General features: G+C 39.6%; 1 protein-coding gene across 1 annotated transcript in view; it reads left to right on the plus strand.

Moving 5' to 3' along the window:
• The first annotated feature begins 2,612 nt into the window (after nucleotides 1-2,612).
• Nucleotides 2,613-23,820, plus strand: part of LOC126474825 (uncharacterized) — a 158,849-nt gene continuing 137,641 nt past the window's right edge. The window contains exon 1 of the mRNA XM_050102300.1: nucleotides 2,613-2,712. Coding sequence (XP_049958257.1) covers nucleotides 2,659-2,712 — 54 coding nt within the window. The 5' untranslated portion in view covers nucleotides 2,613-2,658. The remainder of the gene's footprint in view (nucleotides 2,713-23,820) is intronic.

The raw sequence follows: 23,820 nt of genomic DNA on the forward strand, positions 1-23,820 counted from the left end.
ACTTCGAGGGTACGAAGAAACACAGCAAGGGGAAGGCAATACAGTACTAACCTGACTACAGCAGATGTTGAAAGTGGCCTCCCTTTATCTCTTGGCACTTTTGGGCAAGTTGCTGACGGCTGATCGAAGCTGGACAGCTGGAATTGCTGCAGCCTCATCCGAAATGTTCTACTGCAGTTCTTGAAGACTATAAGTAATGTTGCGATACACCTTAGAGTTCAGGGCTCATACACCTTAAAGCTGAGGGCTCTCCATACAAAGTGATGGCACACTGACAGATCAGGCGACCTGGGTGGCTCCAACCAGGCTGAGCTCTGCTAACAACTCTGTCAGACACGGAGACTGTGTTAAGGTGCTAGAAGGTTCAGCCGCCCATACGGGCAGTTGCTCCATCCTCTTGGAAGTAACTGTAGGTCTCTTCCTCATCCGTTAATGCTGCCACAAATGGTTTCAAAATGTTGATATAACGAGCTGAACTAAGCGTCTGTTGAAAGAATATGGGACCAATAACGTTGTGTGCAGACACTGCATACCAAACCCCAATTTTCTGATCATGCAGTAGTGTTTTATGGTCGATATTGAGATTCTCCTTTGCCCAGAACCTGTGATTCTGTTGAACTAACCACTCAGGTGAATCCAGGCTTCATCAGACATAAAGAACGGATCCATGTCCAAGCCATTTATTATTATGTCAGTGAACAGCCACTCACAAAACTGGAGCCGCTGAGGAGCATCTGATAGTTTTAATGGTTGAAATGGCGCTGAGCACTATGGGACTTAACTTCTGAGGTCATCAGTCCCCTAGAACTTAGAACTACTTAAACCTAACTAACCTAAGGACAACACACAACACCCAGTCATCACGAGGTAGAGAAAATCCCTGACCCCGCCGGGAATCGAACCCGGGAACCCGGGCGTGTGAAGCGAGAACGCTACCGCACGACCACGAGCTGCGGACTAGTTTTAATGTGTGAACAACAGATACTCGCAGGCATGCATGTGCAGGACCAGGTGGAGTATTCGTCTGCGTGATCGACGTTACATTCCGATCTCTTGCGACAGGTTTGCTAGGACTCTGAATCATTTTCTGATTAACTGCAGCCACATTTTCTGGCATATAGGCATGTTTCAGAACCTTTTTTTACTTGTTCAAAACTTATCTTGCACTAAGCGTTGCATGGCACTGTTTGCTGGCACTTTGACACCATTAAACTTCTCAGCAAACAACTGACCACTCCACTGCCATGGCTTACTTGTCACGTAACTTTCCACAATGAACACCCGCTGCTCCACTGCGAGTACCATCGTCCCCTCTACACTGCGCCACTCACATTGAGACAGCCCGCACTACGCTCTAAATAGATGTGAATCACGTGGGAGGCATGCACGTGGTGTGCACTTGACAGGATGTGAGTATATGCAGGCCGGCCGGTGTGGCCGTGCGGTTCTAGGCGCTTCAGTCTGGAACCGCGTGACCGCTACGGTCGCAGGTGCGAATCCTGCCTCGGGCATGGATGTGTGTGATGTCCTTAGGTTAGTTAGGTGTAAGTAGTTCTAAGCTCTAGGGGACTGATGACCACAGATGTTAAGTCCCATAGTGCTCAGAGACATTTGAACCATTTGAGTATATGCATAAATTGACATCCAATCGTATCCACTTGCCAGGCCATTTTTATTTGCCCCACCCTGCATCAAGATGAGATATAATAATGCGAGAATAACTCAGCAATGGGTAACAGCACATTTTGAAAAGCACGTAATTCAAATACACAGTATTATGTGTAGTCACGTGTTTCGTTTGGAAACGGGATAGTACACAGTAATAAACATCACAGTTTCTAGAGATCATAGCTCACTTCTACAGCCATTAAATCGATTTAAGACAAAATCACAGCGGAGAACAAGGAGCCAGTCGCCTCAACAATCGGCGGACAAGAGAGTGAGATAATTAGGGTCCGAAGTAAGGCATAAACAAAGCGTGGCGGATGATAATGGGGCACTTGAAAAAATGGCTCTTGTATATCTTAGATATCTAGTTAGGATACCAGAACGTCCAGATTTGCTTAGATATCGGCTCTTACATGTAAACGCCAATACATTTTATGCATGCATTCATTGCTATACATGACCGCAGTCATTCTTCCAAACGTTAAGCTAAATTTAAACCTCCATTGTTCCTTTATCTCCAACTACATCATTCGTTCCACCTTTTTACATTTCTCCTGTTTCTCATTCTCTCCCATAAAGAGAAGTAAATACTCATGTCTGCAATACATAGCACGCCGAAGTGACGAGAAAACAACTGCAAATCTGGTCCAGAGTTATTTGGAAACTATCAGAACAGTATTTCAGTTCACTCAAAACATCGTGAGATCGTAAAATCCGAGCATTATCATGAGAACGGTAAATACCACAAATCCAATCCTCTATTGCACAGGTGCGGAGCTGGAGCATCCTTCTCACAGTGTAAAGCAGGGGACACGGGCCCGGCGCTTTTCTGCTGGAGGTCTTGTCTGAGGAGGTGTACGAGTGAGAAGAAGACGGGAGAGAAAGGAGACGAGGTGCAGATGCGAACGCCGGCCGCCTCAGACAAGAAGCAGCTACTGCGAGACCTGGAGTGAACCAGCAGTATTCACAGGAAGAGAATGATGAGGCAACATGTCGCTTCAGTCTTGTGCACTGGCTGCAGAAGTTTTCCTGTGCTCGGCTGCAGTAAGTGTGCTCCAGCAACTCTAACCCAGGTTAATTACTAACCTAGAAATAATTTTATGCAAACCTTGGCAGTGAATTAAGTTTTTACATTATTGCCACAATAAGAAGCTTTTGTCTTTTTAAGGGCATGATCAGCAGAGAGAGTAATATCAAGTTCTAACTGTGAGGAGGTGTGATGTGAACCATTTTCAATCATGTTCCAATGGTCTAGAAAAAAACAGAATTTTAATTGGAAATTCTGTCACTCAACCATGCACTTTCTAGTATACATACTGAGAGGAAATATTTCCCACTTATTGTATAGAATTCGCTTTATCATTAGGGTGGAAATGAGGAGCAGATATGGTTATCATATAATTAGGTGTATTGCTGTTATTTGTAATCAGCATGTTGATCAAGAACACAGTTTAAATCACTATTGCAAATTAGAATATATTTACCTATGAAGGTGTATTTGGAGGTATGTAGATTCTCAGTTGGTTCACAATGTTAACGACTGTCATACTTACATCCAGAAAAGCAATCATGTGTTGATGACGCATGAGGTTGGCTTCTAACGAAATCAGGAAGATCCAATTTGTCACTGTGTACCTGTACAGCTTGAGTGTTCGCATTACTTTTAAACTGATTCTATTTTTCTCTAACAACACAACACAAACTCTAAAATTATTGCTTGAAATGCTTATCTGGCTAAAGTACGAAGTTGTGTGGACAGTATCCACGGTGCTAAAAGAGAAAAAGTGACAGGAAAAGGGTGATACTACAATGGTTACTGAGGGTTGGTGGTAGGAGCTGTGCAGAGACTACGTAAGTTGATGATTTATAATTTTGCATTTTAATATCTGACATCTGCACCAAAACGTAAACCTATTTAGAATACAAAGGTATTTTGTACGTCATTCATTTATTTAAACAGTCAGACACCTTGTCACACCCTATAAAGAACACTAACTTGATTCTTGTCCTCAGTGACCAGGTTCAGTTTGTGGCTGTTGAAAACACAGAGGTTCCTCAGCTGCATGCAACAGTCACGTCTTTTTCTCCTTTGCTAATAATCTCCTCATGTTAGACACGGCAGAGCGTGACAGAGTGTCATGGTCAGCTAATAGTGTCGCAACTGGATTCCGGCCGCGGTCGCCATTCTCTGAACGAAACTGCAATGCTGATGGAACTGCTTCCTTGGTGACGGCCTCTGACTGCCTGCACAGTTCCCACAGCCAGCTGTCGGTGGCCATTACCGCCAGAGAGTACTACATGATACGGAGGAGAGCCCACTCCTTCAGTTGAGGACACACATGCTGTATGCCAGCACCAATGTAGCTGTTGCAGTGGCAGGTTGTTAATTACCACATTGCGAAATCATGCCCGCCTCCGTAGTGTAGCGGTAGCGTTACCACCTACCACGCAGGGAGCACGGGTTCGATTCCCGGCAGAGGACTGAGTGTTGCGTGCCTTGCATCATCATTTTAATCATCATTGACTCGCAAGTCTCCGCTGTGGCGTCACCTAAAAAGGGCTTGCAATACGGCGGCCGAACTCCCCCGAATGGGGCCTCCCGGCCAACAGTGCTATACGATCATTTCCATTTCCATGCGAAATCATTATATGCTACTGTAGTCTCATTAAATTACGTCACATACACAGTCGCGACACTCACTGCTGTAAAAATTGGTACCTTCCGGTAGTTGGTGCTACACTAGCGCCCCAAGCGGCGAGAAAGCAGCCATAAAACAAAGTTCATACTTAATAATTTTTCTAGTGAATTTGCGAAACAGTTATCAAATTTTTGTGGTACAAGCATTAGTAAATTATCAAGAGACATGAATGACCCTGAAATACATGTAAAAACAGCCGAATCTCTGATTCAGTGACATAAGCTACAACTCAATGATATATATTTAATTCATCAGAAGAACATATATTTTTTTGGCCGTTCTTATCCTTGACAGACGTAACAACTTTGTAGGGAACCCAATGTTTCGCATAGTATTACAATGTATTCGACTTTCTAATAAAAAAAATATTTTTGGAAATGTAATTACTTTTGCTTCAAAAGTGAATGTGTTGAAGATTATTGCCATTTGTGACTCAGGTTCTGCAACAATTGCGGAATTGGTTCTTCTCAGTTGGGAAACAATTTTATTCCTTCTGTTCTTTATTATCGCATCTGTGTGCTTTTTCCTTGAGCTATAGTTATTTTACCTTATCTGCTACTTTAAACAATGTAGGTATTGCATCCCATACACATTTCCTATATTCCACATTTACTGATTTGTCTGGAAGTGTAATGAAGAAAACTTAACGTTTTTTATTAGATCTGCAACGCCTTTCTGCTAAAGGTCAGGTGTTCTTCTGTTTACTAGCATTTTTTTAAAAATACGACATTCTCCAGTAAGCATCTCTATGTTACAAGAAAGTCGCAAATCAAGTGTTCTGTAATGCAGCGGTTTACACCTCCTAGGGTCATTAGGAAACCTAAAAAAGACGGGTATGGTGGCATCTTCTTGTTGTTGCTGCAATGTATTGCGCTCCAGACGCTCCCCTTTTTAAAAACCATTCTGTAGACCAATGTAAACAATTATGATTGACTTTCGCTTTCACAAGACCTCGCCAAACTCAATGGTGTAACTTCCTGGCCAGTATCGTGACGGTTAGTATTAGACTGTGATTAAGTTCTGTGTTATGTATGGTCTTTGGTGTTAACAAAGTTACGTCTCTCTGTCGTTGCATTTAAAAGTTAAAGAAGGCCTTTCTTTTATTTGCAAACAATCGCATGAAATTTCCTTCATTGCAGCAGAGATGTGAGATCGTCGCTGACTGTTGGACTAAATGAAAAATGTACGAACGTTTGTTTTGTGTCAATAAAATGGATTTGCGTTGTGATAGGGACATTGTAGAAACAATACAAATCATTATATGCTGTCGCAGTCTCATAAAATTATGAGGCTACATAAATGTTCACATATTGCTGGTTAACATTCTGTGTTGTGTAAAATAATTGGAGTTAAATTATATTTCATTTGTCGTTGCGTTGAAAAATTAAAGAAGGCATTTCTTTTTCTGGAACAAACCGCACAAAATTACAAAATTTTCTTGAGTGAAATGGTGTGATTTTGCTCTGTTTACTCCGGTTCATCAAAAATAACCATTATTAATAGTCCCTTACTTGAGTCAAATCTCCGCTGATTGTTATCTTTGATCTTGTAATCAGCATAAATCAATACTACATTTAACGCTCATTATTTAGTACCATCAGCTTAGATTGTTATTGTGGAAATGATGATAATACCTGAAATTCACATACTTAGGAAGCAAGGTTAGGATTTAACCAAGGAGATTAAAATAAGGGATGATGGCGTTACCTGTACTGAGTAAAGCACTGGCTGAAGCCAAGGAGGGTGGCAGGCCGCCATGTTTTTGTGCCCAAAACAAGAGTTCCACCCCAAAATCTCAGAGTGAAACCTGCCATCTCTACTTACAGTCATTGAATGGACAGTTATATATGACAGTTATACACGACACACTTTCCGGGACGAATACTGATAATCAGACAGCTGAGAACGAAATCTGTTTGGAAATTTCATTCGTTAAGCATACCTAGATCATGGCAAAACACCCAAATGCTTTAATTTAACTCTCATTATTAGCAATATTTGTTCACAGAAGAAGATCCTTCCGATCGTTTTACTACATGCGCCTACCAAAATGAACGGTTTTCAGACTGTGATCACTGGAATGGCGGCTTTAGTCAGATCAAAACATGGTATGAAAATTGTTTCAGGTTAGGCATATTTAAGCACACCCACTAAAACGAAAATTGTACACTTAATTTAAGGCAAAACCTTTCTTTCTCTCAAATAATATTATCTTCACGAAACATTTTGGTCAGTCTTTATTATGTCTATTTCGTGATTTAGTTTTGCATATTCCAGAATACTCACCTATCATGCTTTGAAGTTACCACTACTTTCAGTAAAGCAGATTTATTCAGTTATCACGCTTGTCAACGGAAATTTCAACACCAGATATCACACATGTTATTTGCACTCCAGCGCTCTCTCTCACAAATTTTTTATTTCATTTCACAAAATTACTAAGCAACATAGTTAGGGTCATTCTATGAAAAGTGGAACGAAAATGCATTATTTTGAAATGAAAAGGAGTTTGTCATCTTTTATATCACTTCAAAAGTCCGAATGTATAATTTATGAAATGGTACAATACTTCACACCATAATTCTGTATAGAGAACATTCTTACTGAAAAAGATCTGATTAAGATTTACTCAGAGTGGATAAAAATTAATACCTTTTGGTACAAAATGCATTAATCTGCTATGTGAGTGTTTATAATAAATAATTTTTTCATCTCCATACAATTTGGAAACACTTTCTACATTTTATAAACACGAGAACAAAATAGTTCTGGGAACACATTCACTGCTACATTCATAACAAATTAAATGGAAAAGTTTACCTGGCAACTATAATTTCTTATTTAATGAAACAAAAATTATTATGCTGTTTTAAGTGGCTACTATAGATAAAGTTCCTGTGAAGAAATATTTTAAAACAGCATGGTTGCAAGAAATGCTGTTACAGATGTAATGCTTGATGTTCCTCTAATGTTTGAGATAATAATAATAATGAAGAAAGGTAAAAAGTAGTTGTGGCAATGCACTGGATGAAGACATAAAGTGCACAGCATTAACTTTGGGGAACATGTTGATACATCATATTGTGCCCCCAGCAAAAAGAATATAGTGGTCACAGAACAGCTTTTTGTAAAGAGAAACAACAAAAGAAGTATCCCTATATGACAGTACCTTTATTAAGTGTAAGAATTACCCGAAACGGAACGTTCAGATGTGAAAATTGCTTTCCCATTCTTTGTATCTTTCAAAAAGCCCAGTAAATGTTTGCATTTGCACTTATCATCATAAATTCATTCTTCTACTGTCCAGCTCAGTCAAGAGTATCAAAAATTTTCTATGGAAAAGCAGACATATTGTAAAATTACACAGCATAAAACCTTGCATATTTGGCGAATTCCAGAAATGTGGTAATTTAAAGAAGCTCGAGGAATCCCTGAACTCATTGCCTTCTTGTTCAGATGAACCTATCAGATAATGTCAATGAAATAATGACGAGTCAGTAGTTGAAGTGATTCTGAAAGGTTCTACAGATGTTTTCAAATTGTTCGACAACAAATTACAGTCTTTTCTTATCTACTGTTTCGCCAAAAATAAGCGAAGTTTTGTTGTAAATGACAAAAGCGTAAAATTTTTCAGTTAGGACAATTTAAGTTCTCCAGATTGATTTCATTGAAAACTTCAGTACTGCACATCAGGATAAAGTGCTGAGTGCTCACATATCATTATTTACACAGAAATGGCTAATACAGTTACAATGCCAGTTTCGTATTCTGTTATGTTTGATTATTTACAACATGATGTACTACGTGGTCATGCTTTTAATCAGAAAATATTTGAGAACATAAAAAATAAATTTCCTAATCTTAAAGTGGTGGAAATGTTCTCTCAACATTTCAAACAGCGGAACGTAGTAGGCAACATAATTTTCAGAAAGGAAGACTATGATCTTGTGATAAACTGGCATTTCTTTTGTATACTCCATACAAAAGAGCTGCTGAAACATCATGTGTGGCAATGCGTGATAGCTAGACAAACTCTAATTACTCGTTGCCTAACTTTTGTAAAATGTGCAAAATCCGTAACTGATAAGTGATTTTAATGTAAGTTCCAGCAGATGACGTGAAAATGTATGCTGATCAGCGAAAGCATCATTGGAGCAATATCGGTCCTTTTCCAAACCTCAAGTCCACAGTTGTCGAAGCCCTGTGATATATACTGTTTCAATAAGTTGTCTGAGGAAGATGCTGCACACTTCCACCTCATAAACTTGTTGCAGATCACAGTGTTGAAAAGGATGCATCCATGAATATTTCCATTATCAGTTTCAGTGATGAAAACTTTTCCCTGATGATTTGTCAGTGTGTTAATGTTAAACTAGAATCAGAACGATGAATCTGCATAAATTTGTTGGGCCAGTTGCAAGTGAATAATGTGAAAAAAGATTTTAGTTCAATTCCTTAACAAACTAGGCAATAAATTTGTATGGTGAGAAAAGATTCATATTAATGAAACTGACATTTTCGAAGTCGTGTGTGAGTCACAGGATCCTATCACAGATTCTCCAGAAGGATTAACATTCGCTCGACTGAAATTAAACGTTTTAAAATAAATCTGTTTTCTGATTGCTGTTCATTGATTCATAAATGTCACTATACAATGATTTAAAAATTCTTAGGTATATGATTTCTGTCCTACACTATCAACTGAATGGCTGTGGTACATCTGTAACACTAACTTGTTACATCTGTAACATCAAATTGTTTTATTTTCGTGTTATTACACACTTCCAACTGCACAAATGTCATGTCCATAAGAATGGAATCACCTTCTCTCATAAATCTGTTACTGATATTGGAATACTATAAGATTTTTGTATTTATGTCGAATTCTGTTGATGTGGACAAAGTAATTTTGCATTTTCACCCCGTGGGCAATTCTAGATTCTAGGTACCGTTTAACAGTTGCTTTTAAAAGTAACAAAAAATGATTGTCCAGTGGCAACTGATCCTTCATGTGAGCACTCATGTGAAGAACCAAAAGCTTGATTATATTGTGCATGTACTCAAAACTTAATTTATCTGCAGCCATAACAAGTGCACCATGAGTCCTTCTTTGTGTAATAGAGAAGGAAAGATGATTACCATCACCTCACAGAGCACTCATACAGATTTCACACTTAACTTTCTGTCCTAAATATCTAACAACAAAACCAGCTACATAGACAGCAACACACAGAGAAACATCAGACAATTACTGCTGGAGATGTTAGTCATGACTAACCATACTGTCAGTCTTATCTGAAATTAGACACTTTCTGTCTCTTATCACGTTCATACGTTCTACAGGTGTGACGGTGCTTGGTACTGTACGAATTCGTATATGAACATGTTCAGTACCATTACCTTCCCCTGACTGTCTTAGTTTATGTTTAACAAGGCTTTTTTTGTAATCTGACGTACACTGTCTGGCAGTTGGATTGTTCTTCCAATATCCACGTGAGCTTATGATATAATTTTCAAATGATCTTGTTAACATTTATATATGGGCAAATACTTAAGCACAGGTGCACATAAATTTCCTTCTATTAATTGAGCATAAAGATGCTGCAAACTTGAAATGCAAACCAGAAAGCCAACAAAACCAGTTTTCCTATTTGACTGAGTGATTAGTTCACCAGAACCTTTCAGTTTTAGTGAAAGTGAGTACTGGCTCAATTCAGTGAGGAATTTGCTGACTTCTTCACAGTTTGCAACATTTATTGGTTTCTTCCAATTACTTTGGAACATGCTCCTTGAATTCATTATGCCAAGAAGGCAATTCCTAACTGTATTAAGTTTGGCAGTAGCACTGCAGTCAGCAGAAGCTGGTAATTCTAAGGAAGATGCTTCCTCCAGACCATTAGCAATTGAATCACTGAAAAGCTGAGTAGCTAGTCAAGCTTTCGTCTTCTTCTTGAACAAGTTATTGGGACTTGTGTGTAAGTAATTGGGTAAACGAACGCCCTCACTTTCCTGGAGCCTGTGTACTCCTTCAGTATAACTGTGTGAAATAATGTTCCCATCAGAATCAATTAAATCCCTTTTGTGTCCTGACGTAATGATCTTCAACTTAAGCATATGATATAGATCAAGGAAAAGTGAGACTTAATTGTTTATATCAGTAACTTTAAAAGTACTATATAAAATTTGTGGTCCAGAGGATAAACAAGAGCAGTTCCCATGGCAAGATTTGACAAAGCACCTTTACACATTGAAGATACAACTTTGGCTCTTGCAGACTCTGCAAGAACAATGTATTTCCCCACCACATTTGCTCTTTGAGCTCCACTCATGCCTGCAACTAAAATTATCCAACAGACAGTTTGCAGCTGCCATTTATGCTCACAAGCATGAACACCATTACCTTTTTTGCTAAGGGTAAACTATTTTATTCAATAACAGAGCCCGTGTCAACATGGCTAAAGTGTTTAAGACCCTCAAATTCCACAAGCTATTTTATTGCCTTGTCATTCATTATCATATTGCAAAGAACAGGATAGTGTGAACTACTTGAGGCCGCTTCCTCTCTTAAAAGCTCAAATGCCTCACTTGTGAATACAAGTGCCCCATCCACACTTTGATACCACTTACGTATTGTTCGAGGAAGTGGCAAGAAGTGTCAAATGTGACCCAGACGTAATCATAAGCTCTCTGTGATCAAAAGTTAAGCGTTAAAGCTGAAGACCTCAAAGCTCTGTCATACTATCTAGAACAATAGAAATTGTAGTCTTTGCAGACTGACATGACAATAATTGTTCACTTTATCCTGATAACCTTTTCAGCACTGAAATACCTTCTTCATCCACATAGTTCTTCTTTTGCAGTGCCGTCTTTACATAATTAAAGTTAATAGTTTGCTTCTTGAGGCAACGGCCTATTTGCTGATGAAGCTTTATTTTCTTACAGTACTGCTTGTTTCCTTGACACACAGTGTTCAATTTTCTCTTCAGATGAGCAGCAGGGTCATCGTGGTGTGTGTATTGATGGCACTATCTTCTGGCAACACAAAACAACAAATAGATTCATGAAATTCCAAAAGTATCGACTCATGTTAAAACATCTATAATTCCATAAATTTATCGTTTCTGGGACGATGGTGCCCATCTCTATTCTGTCCTTCGTAGTTGTTTGTTGGAACCAAAAGGGACCAATCGTCAATGTCATCAATCCCTATGTTTCAATTAAAAGCTTAATCTCATCTACCTCTCCCCCCTCCCCTTATTACAAGTCTTACCGACACGAGTAGCAGATAATGTGTGAGGCAGGCTAACGATGCTCTGTCATATAAATTTATTAAGCCACGAGATCCACGGGACGAAACCCTGCGCAATTTGTGTGATATCCACTGTAAAACTTACTCTATTGAAAACATGTTGACTGTTTATTCATCTCTTCATCATGTTTTATATGTGGAATGATCTCCTGCGATGGTTTCTGCAAAACACGTCTCTGTTCTGGAATCTGTAACATTACAACATTTGCCCAATTATACAGCATGTATTCAGCAGGTTATGCTCGAGTCCTTCGGCCTGAAATTGTAATAATTTGGGCATATAATGCAATTATGTTATTTTTAATACTACCAGTAGACATCAATGTTACACCAAAAATAGTTCACTGTCTGGCTGGAGGACTAAGAGTTCATATACAGACTGGATGGCAGTTGCATGATTATTGCAAACCACTATTTGTAACTACTACAACATTACAATAACACACACAGCTGTTTTGTACATCCATTTTGAGCAATAAATCTTAAACCAGTACCACCCAATACAGATAACAGGATGTTAGCAGAAATTTCCACTGCCAGGCAGTTTCTGAGGGCATTAGCAGATACCGTTGTGTACCACATGAATTTAACTATTACATGAAGTGAAACTAACCATGGAATCACTTTTATGTTGCTATAAACGAAGCTTGTGTCTACTAGTCATCTCATCGCAACGTGCTAAGAAAACAGCAGTAGAAATACAGGGTGTCCGAAAAGTCTTTCCCTGATTACATAAATTGATAACTCAGGCTAGAAGTAAGATACAAATATGAAACTGGTGTCTAATTGTTTACAAACTATCAAAGTTTTTTCACACATCAGTAAGCTTCCACATGAGCACCCTTGGTAGCACGTAGCACATCTAGGCGATATTCAGTTTCCGTCCACACATTAGCCAACACCACTGGAGGGATCGATTCAAAGACTGTGGTTATCCGTTGCCACAGGGTTTCAAGATCTGGTACACGTGTTCGGTAGACCTCGTCCTTGACATAACCCCATAAAAAGAAGTCTAATGGGCTTATGTCAGGAGAGCGTGGAGGCCAAACCGTTGTCCCATCACGACCAATCCATCGCCCAGGAAAGGTCATATCGAGATAGACACAGACGTCCAAACCCCAATGAGGCGGTGCACCGTCTTGCTGAAACAAGACATCGGGGTGATGCTGAAGCAGCTGAGGAAAAGCATGCAGTTACAACATGTCCAGATACACTGCAGATGTGATGGTAGCCTCAGCGAAGAAGAATGACCCGATAATTCGATCGTGCAATAGCGCGCACCAAACATTCACCTTTGGACTGCCTCTGGTGTACTCCATGACCTCGCCAGGGGGTTGTGAACCCCAAATGCGCAGATTATGGCGATTCACTACTCCACTGACAAAAAAGGTCGCTTCGTCGAAAAAGGCAAATCGTTTAAGATAACCATCATCGGCCTCAATACGTGATAGCATTTCGACCGCAAAGTCATATCGACGTGTACTGTCATTGGGCAACAAGGCCTGAACGATTTGCACTTTGTATGCACGAAACAATAAACGTCTGTGTAAAATGTCATGGAGAGAGCTTTTCGTCATTTGTAATTCACGTGAGGCCCTGCGCACCGATTTCTTCGGACTTCGCAGAAAAGACTGCCTTACAGCTTCCACCCCACTCTGCTGAGGTTCTTGGTCGACCAGACCTCGGAAGGTCAGCAACCGATCCTGTGTTCTTGAACTTCTCATACCAGGCTATAATGCTCTTGACATCAGGTGGATTTCTTCCAAATGTTAGCTGGAAGTGTCTCTGCACTGTGGTTGGTGATAGTGTCTCATGGTACCACAGGACACAATGTGCCTTCTCCTGATTGGTTAACATGGCTTCTTGGGCACTGCACCTCATCCACTACTTACGTACTGTGATCCAAAAACAGAAAAAAAACTTTGATAGTTGTAAACAATTCGACACAAGTTTCATATTTGTATCTTACTTCCAGCCTGAGTTATCAATTTATGTAATCAGCGAAAGTCTTTTCGGACACCCTGTATTTTTGGACAGCTTCACGTAGCCTACACACATTAGAATATACCAATCGATTCTCAGCAGACTTACACACTTTGAAAATGGGCATCTTTTAACTTGACAATCACGTACACTGATCAACCAGAACATTCTGATCACCTACCAATTAGGCAGTACGTCCACTTTTGGCACGGGTAACAGCGGCGACGCGACGCATCGTAGCATTGAAGCAATGAGGCCTTGAGGCCCTGACAGGTCGCTGGAGGGAGTTGATACAACATTTGCATACACAACACATCTAATTCCCGTAAATTCCAGGGAAGGGGGCGATGTTTTTTCAAGAAACACAAAAACTTTCTAACACAATAATTGACAACAGCGCACAGCAATCATGTGCACAAAAAGTTCATAGTCTATGTTATACATTTTAAATAAATGATCGCTTGTTGGTCACAATATTCACTCAATGGATTGTCTCAAACGTAAACAATGAAATAAAAATATGCATGGCACACCAGTACCACATAGAATTATACTGTTAGCAAACTGTGCCGTACAAAAATCTAGTGCAACGTACACTCTGCAGGTACGAGGGAAACGATGATAAAATGCACGTCACGTCGCCGTCTCTGAGGCGAACATTTGATAGTGACGTATGATCGACAGCTTCTCGGAAAGCCCCTGAACATATTCTACTACATTTTGTTGGTTTCCAGTATTTTCGTCGCAATGTCTCGATCCACAAACTTTTCCTTGCATTGTCCTTTAGGAAGCTATGTATTGTGAACATAAAAGTTTGAAGGCAATGAGTGAAATCATTGAAGCGCACAGTCCTTATTTAAACCAGGATTATTTGTTTTGCCACAGCATTTACCTGTGGAAAGTAACAGCTGACTTTCTGCTTCCGTTAATGCATTCGTAGGCAACACAAGTAACCATTTTTACGTTATTATTTCAATGAGCAACACAGAAATGGGCACAAGCTGCACACAATGTTTTGGTTACTGGCTCACTTTTCCGGCGTTACGGCATCTGCATGAATTCAAACCTACTTGGGTTTAACGTCCACTTGATAAAGGAGTATTAGAGATGGAGCAGAAGATAGGGGTGGGGAAGGACAGGGAAGGTATGCGTCCATGTCTTTCCACGTAAATTATCTCAGATTCACCTTATTCGATTTAGGGAAATATCGGAAACCCTAAATCTGTATGGCCTGACTGGAATTTCAGATACCATCCTCCGGAAGAGAAGTTGAATGTCTTACCACTGCACCACATCACTTGGTCCCTTAGGTGATAATCTGTGATTTATCATCAGTGTGTTGATGAAAAATTCAGGTTATGCTCTAAGATACTTTGCAGTGTTTCTGAAGTAAGTCATTCAGATGCAGTTAATGTCAACATGAAGATTTGAATATACAAGGAAATGAAGATACATTTGGAGCTATGTAGATTCTCAGCTGGTTCTAGATTTTATCATTGCCACACTTAATTTCTGAAGAACTATCATGCGCTGATGAAAACTCAGGGCATCTGCGGAAATGAGATACGAAGTTCTATTTTTGTCATTATTATATTAAATTTCATCCTCACTGCCCAAAGAACTATTTGTATTTTAGATGTTATTTCCCTACAGAACTGTTTGTAATTTTCCTCAGTATCATCGACAATGTCATGGGCAATATCAGCAACATGAAACTATATGCATGCTTTTTGAGTTGTGGTTCAGTAAGCAGATCAAGAAATTGCACCCAACAGTGTCAACCCCGTATTGATCTTCTTCTTGCTACAATTGTATTACATTGACCAATCATGCATAACGCCCCATAGGCTTCCGTTAATAGCCCTGTTCAAAGACATGAAGTGAATTACGTCCTTAACTACTTGCTTTATGGCTTAATTAATACCGTACTGAGCAAGCAAATATGCTTCACTGAAATGTATACTTGTTCTGATAGTTAGCTGTAGTTCAGTGCAGTTGTTACACTTCTGGTTTAATTTTAATCTCATAGTTACTCAAAATACAAAGATGGAAATAAAACTTCAGTTACACTGTACAGTATTCAGTGTGTGGCTAATGCTGTAACGTGTAGTTCTGTTTGACACATGCTGATACATATTTTAGTATGTTGACGATTCCCAAAGATTCTGTGTCTTTTAAATCTTTGTTTCTCCCTCGGATTTTGGAGATGGATATTTCCTATCATACGTTGATTGTCATGCACTATTCGGGTTCATCTTTTGACTGTCTTTTGTAGAAGCGTTTGTGATCAAGTGTGGTTCGAAGCGGATGACAATCTTCCGTTTCATCCGAGGTTTTACCGAGAAGTGACATAGTTTTTAAACGATCTTGTACCTTGACATTTGTGGCACATGAAGTATTAGTTTTATATGACCTGAAGATCTACCTTGAGGGTATGAAAACACAATAAACAGTTATTGCGGATTTGTAATTTCACCCAGTTTTAATATAAACTATTTTACTGTCTGATTTAAATAGTTTGATTGTCCTTTACGTTATGTACAAGTTTTTTAGTTGTGGTTGCCCGGCCTATATGGCTATTTGTAGGACAACATTTACTTGTCTCTAATACAATTACAGTAGTTCACTCAAAACCCCTAATCAAAATTATTTGTCCCGAAATGAAAAATACACTAATATAATAACTACTACTTGATTTTGCGTGATTAAGTCCATACATTCGTTCATCGTTGTTTCACAAACGTCTACTACCAGTAAACAACACATTGCCTTACCAGAACCAGCCCATTTTCTCTTGTTGTAGGCTGATTTTAAGTGATTGATATATTGCGAGATGACAAGCCTTTACTTGTTCCCTGTAACAACAGTTAACTTATTTTCCTAATTTCCTGGTCGTCGTCTTGTTTTCTCGTGATCTTGTGGTCCAGCTATGCACTGCCACGTATTTATCCATTGACTTCTTTTCCGATTGGAGAGGAGCTAGGGCTATAAGAAAGCTTCTGTATTTAAACAACTCACTACGAAATCACAAAACACGGTTTCCGTAATTCATTTCTATTCAGATAAGTTCTCAACTCACAGCAACTGATAATAAAAATGGTTCAAATGGCTCTGAGCACTATGAGACTTAACATCTGAGATCATCAGTCCCCTAGAACTTAGAACTACTTATACCTAACTAACCTAGGGACATTACACACATCCATGCCCAAGGTAGGATTCGAACCTGCGACCGTTGCAGTCGCGCGGTTCCGGACTGAAGCGCCTAGAACCGCTCGGCCACCGCGGCCGGCAACTGATAATAACAAAGCTTTTAAGTCAACATGTTCATACATGATGCTTGACCAAAACCATAAGTTGGTACTTAACTCGAGATAGCATAGCATAGAGTCTCTTCAATATTTAGTGCTCGACCATTGTCATCTTCTTTGGAGTCCACAACACCACAAAAACACGACTGCAAAGTGTAAGTGACCCATCACTGGCCAGTACAAATTACACTTCGTCGTCGCTTTCTGTACTGTGCCCACAGCTTCTTCTGTCACACCTGCACATAAATTCTAACAAACCCGAGCTCAATAGATGATTATTACGCTACTGCTAAGTAAAGTCAAGTTTTTCACATCTTTTATCACTCTAGTAATAGGGAAGTGAGACGTGATGCTGTGCTTTGCACCAACATGTGCCACTGCACCTGGTATGGATGATGTCAGAATAAAGGAATGAAAGTGCGATAAGTATGCGTTCAAATGTATTCTCCAGTGCTCAAACAACAACGAAGAGACTGTAATGAAATACGATAAAGAATAAACATACTTGTAAATTAAAAAGTGAACAATTCGTTAGACAATTTTCCGAAACAACCTTGATAAACATACATACTCTCCTGACATCGAGCGGTTCATTACATACCCCTCACCTGCTGGTAACATGGATTCGAAATGTTCAAAGTTACCAATACTAGTTCCTGAATAGATTGAATTGTCACATTGCCATTGAAATCCCAGTATAGTAACAACCTTTTTTGACATACTGTGACATTAATTAACATTTACCTTAAATCATACTAAACACTGCACAGGAGTGAAGTATTTCGAGCAGGAATGTTCGTGCATTGTAGCAATCACTCTAGCAGAGGCCAGACAGAAAAATAAAAAAAGATGTTAATTGCATCATTTTCATGCACTAGCCACATGCAATGTGTTATGCTTAGGATGACACGATCCACATGTGTTATGTTCAGGTTATTATGTTATCATGCATTACATCGCTTCTATAACATAAGAAAAACCCTAAGTAAGTTAAGGTGCACTTTATTTACTCAAAATAGGCACACAGTTTTACTTCCATTGTAGAAAACCAGAGGAGAAACAGAAAATAATACAATGAAACAAAATTTTCATAACTTTTAATTTTTCTTTATACTTGCTTCTTTCCCAAGCTACAAAACAACATAATTAATATCTACTACATGCCAATATCACTATAGTTCTGTTTATAACTGGAAGGTACCAACTTATCCCTACTGTACATGAATAGGAAACCGATAGCCTCTCAGGGCACTATTCTTTTGTGAGTATTCCCTTGACAATTAATGAATATACTTTGTTACATGAATCTCTATCATGTGCTAAAGCTTTCTCAATCCACTCCATGAATTATTCCGCAAAGTAGCCTTACGCTTCGTGATGTGCTCTGCCTGGGTCTGGACAATAAACACACATTAAGCTTTTCCCTTCACCATGTACCGATACGTTACGTAAATTTTCTGTCTTAGAATCTGTATCTGACACACGATGGACTTCGAAATTAATTATTTGTCCCTTACCTTAATGATTTAATCAGATCATTTGAGCCCTAAACAGAATCTCTGCTTGGATATTATTCAGACAATTGGCGACTAAAGAATGTCAGCTCCAATCTGAGGCATACAAACATTTTGTTCCAGAATTGTAAGTTTTGCAAAGTCATGTGTCACTGCCCAACGCCACTTCAGTGTCGCCAGATGCTCGACAACGTCGTAGATCCCCGTTCTCTTCATGTCGTCGTTCTTGATACTGTGTCTCAAACCCACACCGTGCGTTGTGTTCTGTGTTGCCCTCTAACAGACCCGTAGACGATTTGCGCTGCTTGTTGTATATGCCAAAGTTTCGAGCCAGTAAACTGTTACTGACAAGATAAATATGTCAGAAACATCTAAAACTTTTACATCTATAGGGATAGACGGTTTGTGAACAGTATAAGCAGTTTCCCAATGCCATCCAAATGAGGCCAATACGCAGGGTAATCTGTGCTGTCTGATTATCTTTTCTAGGTTGGATTTTATGTCCCAGGTAAATTTATTCATTTACCGCTTCTCGAAAGTGGTTTTCGAGTGAGACCATAACATTGGCAGGCCTCATGACTTTGATCTCTTGAAGGTTAATTTTGAGCCATAAAGCTTGGGAAGTTTCGATCATGCTGAAAGCCTCCTGACTGCCTAAGAAGGCCGTGTATGCATACTGCTTTGACATCAGTTGCACCGAAACAATTCCATTGAGTTCTAAGAACATTGTTGACACTTCGTTTGTGTTGCTGCCAAAAAGGATGATGTCATCTGCAAAGCGAAGAGATGTTTTCCATTTCTGTTGATACCTTTCCGTCCCCAGGATAGACACTTGAAAACATTCTCTAGACTGAGGGTAGATAACTCAAGTAAGACTGTGTCTCTTCGCCTGACGCCTCTTCTCACGGGAGCCTTTACAGTGATCCAGTCGTACTTTATTTTCGTATGTAGAGTAACACTCTCAGAAATGTTGCGGATTAAGTTGGTTATATTTGTAGCAAACTCTGTTGGTCGCCCTCATTACCTCCCAAGCTTGATCGTGTCGAAAGCCTTCTGATAGTCTAAGATGTTCGTGTGAAATGAGATATTAGACTCTGTACATATCTCTATATTGTATGTACTGCTTTGATACCGTCAGTTGCACTGAGATCTTTTCAGACCCCAACCTGTTCGACTGGCCGCTAAAAATAAAATTTTTGATTCAGCAGACCATAATGATTTTCTCTTAGCAGCTTTTGAAAGGTAGGTAAAAGACTTACAGGCCTGTAATCCTCGAGGAGGAGAACCATTTATACATTTTTTCATGCCTCTATAATCTTTGCTTCCAAGATACACAAAAGAATTAGGAGTGCTTCTCCACGTGTCCCGCGCCGTACAATTCTTGTGTTGTTTCAGAGCCGTTTCTGTTTCAGTTTTATCAGTAGATTCCAATTCTTCCGATCCCAAATTCCTAATACATCATGCAGGCTTTGGATTGCCACTAATTATCTGTAGAGTGTCCGATGAAAGTGCTGTTCTATTGCTAATCTTATTCTCGTGCCTGCTGCTATATGGTTGACTGTGAATTAGGCAGGCAAAGTGCTGTTTGCTTTGCCACGTTGTAGAAATCACTTACAGGTTTATTTCCTTTGGGTTTGATACTAACAGTATGTATTAAGAATTGGGAGACAAACTTTAGATTCATACGCCATGAAGTATATTCTCCAGATGTGTCACTAAAAAAGAAAGTTTTGTCCTTGCTCGGTTAATTTCCAGCATCTCCAAATTCCGGCGGTGTCTGGTTATGAACATGTCATTGACTTTTGATGTACTGGAGAAGTATTTCGTCCCGGAGTCATCTCTTGATCTAAAGGTTATTACTTTCATTTTATCTTGCTCCATTGTATGTTTGCAAGACAGTATGCTAAGTGTGGTAGATTCCATAGAAGATATTGTTGGTTCCCCACTTACAAGTAGTCCAGCTCCTTCAACCAGTTTTGTGTCTTTCACTGTATTACGATACTTCATGCAGGTACCACTTTATTCTCTGGTATGACATTGAATTAGATGTCATTGCTCGAGGTCTTAATTGGATCCTTTTCATTGCCGTTAGAGAATTCCCGATAACTCCAAATTTTGAGGAAAGGAGGCCCAATTCAGATAACTCTGACTCCCCAGGGTTTGTCGACAAGTGGGTTAAAAAGAAACCAGAGCCTGGCTGTGAAACGTGCTGGAACGAAGCTCTCATTCCACTTTCTTGCGTTTTCCGTAGCTTGAATTCTGCATAGGTTGGACTAGTATTCAACTGAAAATTAGATAGGATTTGACAGTTTCTTTCTATTCTTCCAGTAGAATGGTTGATCTGTCTGCTTTTCCTAATTCAAGACGATAAAGTTTCAGTTACTTGTTCCAGTCACATTAATGCGACCACCGCCTTTGTTCGACATGAACATGCAATAACCACTCACAGACGGAAGGTGTCAGCACTAGCAGCTGAGGGTATATAAATTGTATTGGGAGGGGGAACTGGAAAACAATGCAGTCATTGTCGAAATGCGGAAAAGAAGCGATTTATCTGATGTCAAAAGTGCATGATATTAGCTTTCGGAACAAAGATGGAAGAATTTCCGAAATGCCTAAGTTTGTAAACTGTTCGCTTGCCACTGTGGTTAAAATAAACCGTACATGACAAAATGTTGCTACCCAAACCAGGCACTGAGGCAGCTGTGGTGTAGTGCACCACAGGCCATAGATGACTGCGGTGAACGACAGCTGCAGAGATGTGATGGGCGTATAGACGTGTATCTTTTGAGCAGCTGATCACCCAGTTAACCAAGGGTCTATCAACACGGTCTCTTCAACGAGTCCAGGGAATGTTGCTGTGTGGGTCTGCGCAACCGGCGCCTGGATTACGCATTGTCGCTGTCTCCTGTCCATCGGAGACAAAGGCTGGAATTTCCACGCCAGTACCGTGACTGTACGTCGACTAAGTGATGACACGTGGCCCTATTCAGATGACAGATGGCCGTTGGCGTGTACGGCGTGAAACAGCTGAAAGCAAATACCCTGCATCAATAGTCAGAAGGGGTCAGGCCGGAGGGGGGACCGCTGTAAACTGGGGAATGTTTTTGTGGCATCACCTGGGTGATCTCGTCATTCCGGAAGCGCAATCAATCAACACAAATTTACATTTTCGCTGGCTCTCTGCTTTGTTATTGCTCGCCTAACAACTAATATATGAAATAAAATATGTTGCTACGAAAAGAGCCCTGAAATACTTTTTAGGGGTGCTGTGCTGTGACTTTCTTTGGATCATTAATTTTCAACAAAACAAAATATATTATGTTCTTATTATTCGGGATCTGGCTTTCTACTAAGGGAACATTGTTTCGTTACTGTAACTCTCTATAAAGTTCAACATATCTTCCTTAGTTTACAGTTATTGAAAAGGTTACTGAAAATTATTTCCTTATCAATACTGATGTTACAGTATGCAATGTTTGTTCAACATCAAAATTTTTCAGTGGATTTTTGTTAACAGTAAAACACCAATAAGTACCACGACTAACACGAGAACATGAGACCATTATTAGAGAAAAATATGTTTTTACTATAATGTTTGCCAGACCAGAACTACGCACAGCAAGATTTCTTTTATGTTATGAAGGTAAATTATCTTTTTGCACTGTTAATCATCCGCAGCCAGCGTCCACCTGTAAAACACATAATAAAATCTGCTGCTCTGCCCTACAGTTCCGAAAGCTGAAAGAAATAATTTTATTTCACTATCACCTATCCGCTTCTTCGCGGTATGATTGGTTTCATTTAATGCAGTTTGAATGCGCCGCGGCTCGTTCGTTCGTAGCGCAGCTCTGCACCACGAATAATATTTAAATAGCAGAAAATGTCTTAAAAGGATGGGATAAAATACCAGGCAAGCATATTACAAGTCATAATGCAAGTTTTCACTAAGTAACTATATTCAAAACATTTAGACAGAGTAAATTATTACACACCTTTACAAATCAGTATCTAATGGCGTCCTTCTCTCTATCTTGACAAAAGAATGCTACAAAAGCATACAATATAGCGTCACAGGCTCTTCCTACTCACGTAACTCCAAGAAGACGACAGAGAAATTAATGCTCGGTCACTACTATTTATACTCGTTGTGACATATTCTCATCTTTGTTTGATATTTAATAAGTACTCGCCGACACAGATATTATCTTTACAAAAAATCGGTACATAATTCTATACAAGTGTAAAACATGGCACATAATGGTTTCTCTTTATTACATAAAGTTCAAACAATCGTTGTCCACGCAATTACAATCATCCAGTTCAATTATTCTTTTCTCCTTTTTTACTACATATAATATGTGTTTTGCTAGGAGACGTTACAATATCTATTCCTGTGCACGATGGAATCTCCCAGTAGGACAATGCGACGTGTCAAACAGCGTGCAGTGTATATGCGTAGTTCGAGGAGTACCAGGAACAGTTTACTGTACTCCCATGGCCATTAAACTCCCTGGATTTAAATACAGTCGAGAATCTGTGGGACCACATGGACTTGGCTGTTACCGCCATTGATCCTCAGCCAAGAAACCTAGCACACCTCCCAGTGGCAATGGAGTCGCCCTGGCTTCACATTTCTGTCAGTGCTTTCAAGAATCTCGCTGACTCTCACGTCTCGCAGCGGTCCGCTCTGCAATAGGTGATTATTCAGGCTTTTGACAGGTGGTCACATTGATGTGACAGGAAAGTGTATATGGAGAAACATTCGCACCATTATGCCAGCGGATGCACTTGCACTGTGGTGCTTTTTTCCTCTTTCTTTGTGTGTGAAGCAAAAGCTGTAAATTTATGTAACAAGAGATGTTGAATGTTTTCAATATTTGCCGTCATCTCTTCTTCTATGTAAATTAGTGATCCCGTTTGTTTGACACTGATATCCCATACCTTCTTCTTAACCATCATTTGCCTTTTTGTTTTGTAGACCACATATCTCTTATCAAAAAGTAACATGAATGGCTTTATCCACTCAAAGCACAACGTAGGACTTTGTACAGCATTGCTAGTCAAAACCTTGTACGTGCTCTTACACACTTGGGCTGCAGTGACACTTATGACACACATTTCTAGGATAGCACGAAAGGTATGTTTTCGATTAGTCACATCAGGGTTCCATTACAGAATCCCCATCACCACACTTTCAACATTACTGCCTATGGCTGATTGTTAATTACGTAGGAAGTTTGTCTACTAGTTCCCTGACGATGACATTGCCATGGATATCACTGAACTTCTGTAGACCAATGGATTCTTTCCTCGTGTTTCTTCTACCCTAGCTC

This window comes from Schistocerca serialis, chromosome 4 (genome assembly GCF_023864345.2).
Source record: "Schistocerca serialis cubense isolate TAMUIC-IGC-003099 chromosome 4, iqSchSeri2.2, whole genome shotgun sequence".
Classification (NCBI taxonomy): domain Eukaryota; kingdom Metazoa; phylum Arthropoda; class Insecta; order Orthoptera; family Acrididae; genus Schistocerca; species Schistocerca serialis.